The 7,862-nt window shown below is 46.4% G+C and overlaps 1 protein-coding gene across 1 annotated transcript in view; it reads right to left on the reverse strand.

Moving 5' to 3' along the window:
- Positions 1-6,859, reverse strand: part of LOC124663677 (palmitoyl-acyl carrier protein thioesterase, chloroplastic-like) — an 8,542-nt gene extending 1,683 nt beyond the window's left edge. The window contains exons 1-5 of the mRNA XM_047201350.1: positions 6,476-6,859; positions 6,261-6,394; positions 5,883-6,165; positions 5,579-5,647; positions 5,069-5,375 (exon numbers count right to left, since the gene is read on the reverse strand). Coding sequence (XP_047057306.1) covers positions 5,069-5,375; positions 5,579-5,647; positions 5,883-6,165; positions 6,261-6,394; positions 6,476-6,859 — 1,177 coding nt within the window. The remainder of the gene's footprint in view (positions 1-5,068; positions 5,376-5,578; positions 5,648-5,882; positions 6,166-6,260; positions 6,395-6,475) is intronic.
- Between the last annotated feature and the right edge of the window lie 1,003 nt (positions 6,860-7,862).

The following is a 7,862-nucleotide window of genomic DNA, read 5'->3' on the forward strand; positions in this document are numbered from 1 at the left end:
ATCTACCATAATATACGGATACACGGGCAATCTAGCCCAAATTCTCGCACAAGGCCGATTCAGCGACACTTTACGCATGTCCTCCAAGCCCATCTTCGATCACGGCCCATCTCCTGCTCTGGCTAAATCTTGGTGATAACACCTGCACAACACAATCAAAATACTTTGCCCCAACTTAACAGTGAGGTTGTCAATCTCACCGGCTTGCTGTAAACAAAGGATTAAACGTATGGTGTGGAGAATGATGTTTGTTTGCAAAAAAACAGCAGAGAACAATGATTGCAGTAGATTGTATTTCAGATGTAAAAGAATGGACCGGGGTCCACAGTTCACTAGTGGTGTCTCTGCAATAAGAAATAGCATGTTGGGTGAACAAATTACAGTTGGGCAATTGACAAATAGAGAGGGCATAACAATGCACATACATATCATGATGACTAATATGAGATTTACTTAGGGCATTACGACAAAGAACATAGACCGCTATCCAAGCATGCATCTATGCCTAAAAAGTCCACCTTCGGGTTAGCATCCGCACCCCTTCCAGTATTAAGTTGCAAACAACGGACAATTGCATTAAGTATTGTGCGTAATGTAAACAATACAAATATCCTTAGACAAAGCATTGATGTTTTATCCCTAGTGGCAACAACACATCCATAACCTTAGAACTTTCTGTCACTGACCCAGATTCAATGGAGGCATGAACCCACTATCGAGCATAAATACTCCTTCTTGGAGTTACAAGTATCAACTTGGCCAGAGCCTCTACTTGACATAGTATTCCATATTCATGTTAGGCAGATTCCATATTCATGCAAGATCATAAACAACACATATATGATAGATCGATAATCAACTTGACATAGTATTCCATATTCATCGGATCCCAACAAACACAACATGTAGCATTACAAATAGACGATCTTGATCATGTTAGGCAGCTCACAAGATCTAAACATGATAGCACAAGAGGAGAAGACAACCATCTAGCTACTTCTATGGACCCATAGTCCAAGGATGAACTCCTCACGCATCAATCCGGAGGCGGGCATGATGATGTAGATTCCTCCGGTGATGATTCCCCTCTCCGGCAGGGTGCCGGAGGCGATCTCTTGAATCCCCCGAGATGGGATTGGCGGCGGTGGCAAAGTAACTTTTCTCGTATCGTGGCTCTCGGTACTAGGGTTTTCGCGACGGAGAGAATAAATAGGCGAAGGGGCAGAGTCGGAGGGCGCCCGAGGGGCCCACCCCATAGGCCGGCGCGGCCAGGGGCCCCATCGCGCCGTCTTGTGGGGTGGCCGCCTCGTGGCCCCTCTTCGTCTCCTCTTCGGACTTCTGGAAGGCTCCGTGGAAAATAATACCGTGGGCTTTTGTTTCGTCCAATTCCGAGAATATTTCCTGTGTAAGATTTCTGAAACCAAAAACAGCAGAAAACAGGAACTGGCACTTCGGCATCTTGTTAATAGGTTAGTGTCGGAAAATGCATCAAAATGATGTAAGTGTATATAAAACATGTGAGTATTGTCATAAAACTAGCATGGAACATAAGAAATTATAGATACGTTTGAGACGTATCACTGTGTCACCGGACGCTCCGGCACCACGCCCGGCAGCGCCGGCTATGGCACCGGGAGGCCTGGCACATATCGGCTTCCACGCCGGTGCACACCGGGGCACCATCCAGGGAGCACCATCCGCTCGCCCGGCCCCCAGGCTGGCAGTACCGGTCCCCAGGCCGGCAGCTCCGGTCCCTAGGCCGGCAGAACCCGCACCCAGGCCGGTAGTACAAGCACCCAGGCCGGTCGTACCACCCCTGTTTCTGCTTTTTTATTTTCCGGCTGTTGTTTTCGCGTGATCGTTATGGTTACTTCACGACCAGATCGTCCGGCGGATAGGTGTGAAGATGTCGACCATGATTACCTCAGTATTGTGACTGGTTCGATGTTCGATGCAACTACAATTAAGTGCAAATTGGATAGCACCGCTACGGCTAAGGAATTTCAGATTTGGGAATCCCACTGATGATGGTTTTGAGAGATGCAAGGCATTTGATAGCACGTTTGGTGGCCAAACTGATATTGCATACCGGCATGTTGATGACTTTGCGGCTACTTGCTACAGTGACGATCTGTCAGCCAAGGGTACCACTGGTGGAAGGTCTAGTTGGGCAGATTTCAAGCAGTTTTTGCGTGCTAGATTTTTGGTGAAGTCCACGGAGTTGGACAAGGAGGTGGTGTGCTCTCACAGTACCGTGAAGGAGGATGTACCATTGAGTGGGCTGAATTTGCAACTCAAGAAGGCACAAGATGATGCTTGCAAGAAAGTTGACAAGGGTCAGCGGTGGAGTTTATTTCAGACTCAGTGCATTATAAAAGGCAAGGCTTGCAAGTTGTTGATTGATGGTGGTAGTTGTACTAATGGCATAAGCAAGGCGATGGTGGCAGCATTGGGGTTGTTTACATGGCGTCTTCCAGAACATAAGAGTCTTGAGTGATTGAATAGTTGTAGTATGATGAAGATTACTCATAAGGTGTGTGTGTCATTTACAGTTGATGACTATGTTGATGAGATAGAGTGCGATGTGTTGCCATTGTAGGTGTGTGGATTGTTACTTGGGCGTCCATGGCAGTATGATCGTATTGTGACACATGCTAGGAGAGCATATACATATTCTTTTATTCATGGTGGCAAACAATGGACTTTGAAGCCGATGAGAGATGATCAAATCAAGTCCAAGGTGGAGTTAGTGGTACGTAAGGAGAATTTGCACAAGCCTAAAGTGCAGCATGAGGTGCATGATGTTCCGAGCATCGATGTTGGTGATTTTTCAGCCAAGCCTGTAGATGACAAGCCAGTACTTGTTGGTGACAATCCGGTTGAAGTCAAGCCTATTGTTGATGAGGATGTTGCAGCATGTGCTACAGTTCCAGTCTATGTTGACACAGGAGTTCAGACTGATGATGTTTGCGCTGCTCATGTGGAGGTCACTGCTGAGATGCGCAAGGGAGGAGCGGGAGGCGGGCGCATCACAGGAGATTGGCACCAGCGGCACTGCTGCTCTGTCTCACCGGCACTACCGTCCCATCGGCACTACCGCCCGGTGCACACCGGCATTGCCGGTTGCAGTTCAGTCATAGTGCGGATGCATCGAGGCAAGGATTGACGTGTTCGACATTTATGTGGCACAGATATTACACATCTTGTGCAGGGTCATGTTCAACAACACATGGGTTCATCAAGAGTTGATAAGAAGAAGATGTTGGCGCCAACGTCCAAGTTTATGTGGAGGCGAAAGGAGGTGCCAAGTGATGAATCAAGTCAAGCACGTCGAGAGGGAGGATGTGGTGTGGTAGGCAGACAAGACTTGAAGACGGCGCAGACGTGTGATGTTCATATCACATCACCTTTTTGAGAAGACCCTCACGTGTTGGGGACAACGCTTAAGGGGGAGAGGATCATACGGGCATGTAGGTCGAGGTGAAGCCCAATTTCAGGACTCCACCAAGCTAGTTATCTTATTTTATGTATTTTATATTTCTGGTCATATGTGGGCCAATTAGGGTTTTTAATAAGTTGTGTGTTTTCTACTTGGGCCTGTCCGAGTCGAACTAGGAAAGCCCACTAGGGCTTGGCCGGCCACCCCCCCCCCATATAAAGAGATGGTGCGGCTAGGGTTAGGGGTAGACAAGTTTAGGTTAAAACTATTGCGTGTGTTCACGTGTTGCATCCCTCCGGGGTTCGGCGTTGCCGATTATCAGTTTACAAAGATTGCTGCGAGGGTTCTTGTGTTCATCAAGGATTATCAAGCTAGGGTTTGAGGCGTGCAGTTCATCTACACGTTGCTTGTTGGATTCATCTCTCATCTTCAGGTTGCGTTCCACGCGTGATTGGGAGATTCTATCTACCGGTTGTCTCGCTGTGAAAGATCGGGCAAACCCCGAGAGGATCAAGTTGGGTCCTCGTATCATGCACGTAATTTCTTTTATAGGAAACTTCTATAAGAAAGGTTAAAAAAATAAACGAAGGTTAACATAAGAAAACTAACTATTATATGGAAGGTTCTTAGGTGAGAGACTTGACATGTGCATCTACCAAATTTAGCCCTTGGTGGAAAAAAATACTAGTCCTATAGTCAACAAGTATTTGTCAATCTGGACCATAGGATCCACCGGGCTGAGCGATTGACGTTTACGCATCCCTACCATAAAAAGCCTCCACAAGTTGGACGCGTGTGAGGAGCTCGACCAACCCTCTAACGTAGCACATACTATATATCCTCTGTCTGTTGTGTATTATTTTCCTTTCTGTTAATTCTTTTCACTCAAAATAGCAGCCCGTCTAGTGCACGGTGACGGGTGGATGATAGGTTAGTGTAGTGCTTTATAGGATGAAATCATATGAAGTGAGGAGTACTACCTCCTATCCTAAGTCGTCTAAGATGTTTTTAGGTTAAAATGGGAGTGATGTTTTGGCACATGGGAGCGTATGCTCCCTTTATTTTGAAATACATGTTAGACACATTTTAAAATGTCAAAAAATGAAACAAAAATTTCGCACGTACATCTTCATGTGCTACGCGGTCACAAAGTCGTTTCATGAAAAATCGACATATCATGTGGCGTGTGTAAAAAAGACAAAATTCGGTGCTGAAACAAAGACTTATCACAAGTTAAAATTTCTCTTTTTCGCTCAGACTACAAAAAATATTATTTTTTCGTGAAACTTGACGAATACACATATATTATGGAGATGTACATGTAAATATTTTTGTCAAAAAAATTTAACACTTGGAAATATGTTTTTATGATAGAGGGATCATACGCACCCGGGAGCCGAATTGAGTTTCTGCTATTAAAACGTCTTACAAGACAAGCATGTCTATGTTTCTGGACACACTTCGTCTTGGCCACATGTACATGTATATATAGTAGGAATAACATCCTAAACATACACATATGAAGTAGCTATAGCAGCTCACACATGTACGTACCCATCTATGTATAAAACACAATAAACAAGCTGCTTTTTCCAGCTTAAATAGATAATCAAGGTCAGGATGCTTATTATAACTTCTTCTTCCATGTGGTTCTGCCCCTTACAATCTCCTCATACCCATCACTTGCTTTCAGTTGCAGAAGGTGCGTGTACTTTGTTGGCCATTGGTGTAATGCACCAGCCAAGCTGTGGTGACCATTGATGATTTCTGGCAAGAGTAAGGGTCCTCTCACCATGTTAACGTTTTCACCAGGCGAAATTGAGCCCTCATCTGGCTGGCAAATAGATTGTACAACATCCGAGCTCCCACACTCCTTCCTGTACTCCAGGATAATACTGCGAAGCTGGTGGTGCTGTAGGAACTGATCGGGGATAGTCTGTGCATGATCACAAAATAAATACGATCGATAAATTAAAGTAGGACTATGTGCTTGAACTCTTGTTTAGTTTTTTTTATGAATGGCACGCTTGTTTAGTTTATCAAGTTCGAATTGTATATTAACGAATAAATCAGAAAACCAAAACTGATCATGGGTGCATATGCACCCTATATGCAGGAGAAAAGTTGCGTGATATATACCTCCAGCATCCACCGTACATATTTGACGTTATTGACGTGTTGGTTCATATCCAGATCACTCCGCTTCGGCTAAAAAAATAAAACTGAAGTCGTTATAGATGTGAGAAACAAGGGAATATATTCGGATAGCAGCGGAGCGAACAATCCCCCAATATATACTACTATATGCATTAGAAGGGATTGCACAGGTCGATCCTACTGAAGTCCCTAGGAACGTCAGACAAGTGAACAAATATATATAAATAAGCAACTTTTATGCAGCAAAGTTGGAGTAGTAATAGCAACGAAAATAAATGAAGCTAACCTTCAAATTGGATTCAACGTGTTTGGCGGTGCTGTCTAGCTTGATGATCTTCTCGGTGGCCTCATCCTGGATGGCATGCCGGTCGATGAACCACGGAGAGATCTCGGCCCTGACCTCGTCGGGCATCTTGGACAGCCTCCTAGTGTTCTTGTTCATCATCACCCAGGTGCTGGTTGCTCGGACGAAGACGTTGCCGGAGCCGCGGCCACGGATTAGCCAGTCACGGCGCATGCCATTCTTCCCCGACGAGCCAACCCACGTGTCAATCTCCAGCACCTCTCCCCTGCAGCACACACAGCAATGTAAAAAAAGCAAGGTGGTAATTAGGCGAGGAAACAGAGGTTCGATGGACAGCTCGTCAATTATTGTAACGTGTACCATATGGGGTAGTGTTCGACTTGGACGTGCATCCTTGATACGACCCAGATGAGGTTGTTCTTGATCATGCCGTGAGTGGCGCCGAAGCCGTCACCGAGGAGACCCGACATCCAAACGTGGTTGAGTGCTGTCTCCTGCGTGTGTGCATGCACGCAGATATGTCATCAAACATTGAACGTTATACTACTACTTGAGTCACGGCAAAGGAGGAGTACCTGGAGAAGATTAAGTAGGGTCTCTAGTGTCGCCGTTTTGTCAGGGCCAACCTCGTACGAGCGCACCACCACCGTCTGCTGGTACCGCACCCCGCCCTCCACGATCTGCGCCTGTCTGAATGGGTCCTCAGCCTGCTTCTCCGTCGGGATGTTCTGCCGGCTGCGCTCCTGCCCGTCTACAGTCGTAAGCAACGGGGCGCTGAGCTCTGCCAGCGACCGGTTGATGGACGTCTCCAGCGCCGATCCTACCTGTAGCGGAGTCCTGTGCGCCGCCCCGTTCACCCTCACGGCCGCATTGCTCCTGTGCTGCCCGCCCCTCTCCGATGAGGAGCACCTGATGAGCACGCGCGAGCAGTAGATACTCGATGGCAAGGTGTGAGCCATGCAGATTTATGCTAAGAGTTAATTGCACCTCACTCACCTCCTTGTTTTTGGAAGACGGAGATCATGCCGCACTGGATTTCTTATACTGGCGCAAGGGCGGATCTGTCTATAGGCATTTGGTTTGGCGTTCGCTCCACAGGACAAGGAACAAGAAATTATTAAACATCACTCTTGTACCTACTTGGTATGGCACACCGTCGCTAGAAACAATGCTGCTAACTCGCATACTTCGAAAAGGACACACATTATGGTCTATGGAAGCCAAATCCGGACAACAATGGCGTGCCCATTATTCCCACGGGGGGCACTTGTTTTTGGAGTTGTAGGAACCTATATTTTGGTATGGCCGTTATAAACTGTGACGCCTCTCTGTTGCAACGCACCTTGATTTTCTCAAGAGCATACAGTGACACCTTTTCTGATAAGGGCTAAGGTCTAGAGAATGCCCGATCTTCATGGATTTGGGTGGGATTCGTGGGGTAGGTGGTAGAACACGAAGAACACGAAGGGGATCGGTGATACAAACTCACACACACACAAATCGGTTTGTTCTGGTTGGCCCGAACCACCAACTTGATAGAAGTTGCAGGAAAAGATATTTCGGTACAAGTCCCGCAAAAAGATCGACGAATCGAATCCTAAAGATCTAGAAGGGTAAAAAGACCAAGGTTGATAGAAGTGCAAGCAAAAGACCCAAAGGTACAAGTGCAAGCAAAAGATCAACGATTAATAGAAGTCACCAAAGAGATCACAAGGATTCAACAAGGAGATCGCGTGGTACAAGATCTAGGATCTATGGTAGGGGTTCCCACATGGGGGCAAGAGTAAAGCTCAGGTTTAATCTCACAACAAGTCTAATTCCAGATCTGAGCCAACAAGGATATTTATAGTTGGTGGGGCGAAGGGATACGTTACATGCTGAAACGTGCAGTTTTGGGCTGACAGTCGTGCAGGCAGAAGTTCCGATCACTGGGGGCGGAAGTTTCGGTCGGGAAAGAAGTTC

The sequence above is a fragment of the Lolium rigidum genome, chromosome 6 (genome assembly GCF_022539505.1).
Source record: "Lolium rigidum isolate FL_2022 chromosome 6, APGP_CSIRO_Lrig_0.1, whole genome shotgun sequence".
Lineage (NCBI taxonomy): Eukaryota > Viridiplantae > Streptophyta > Magnoliopsida > Poales > Poaceae > Lolium > Lolium rigidum.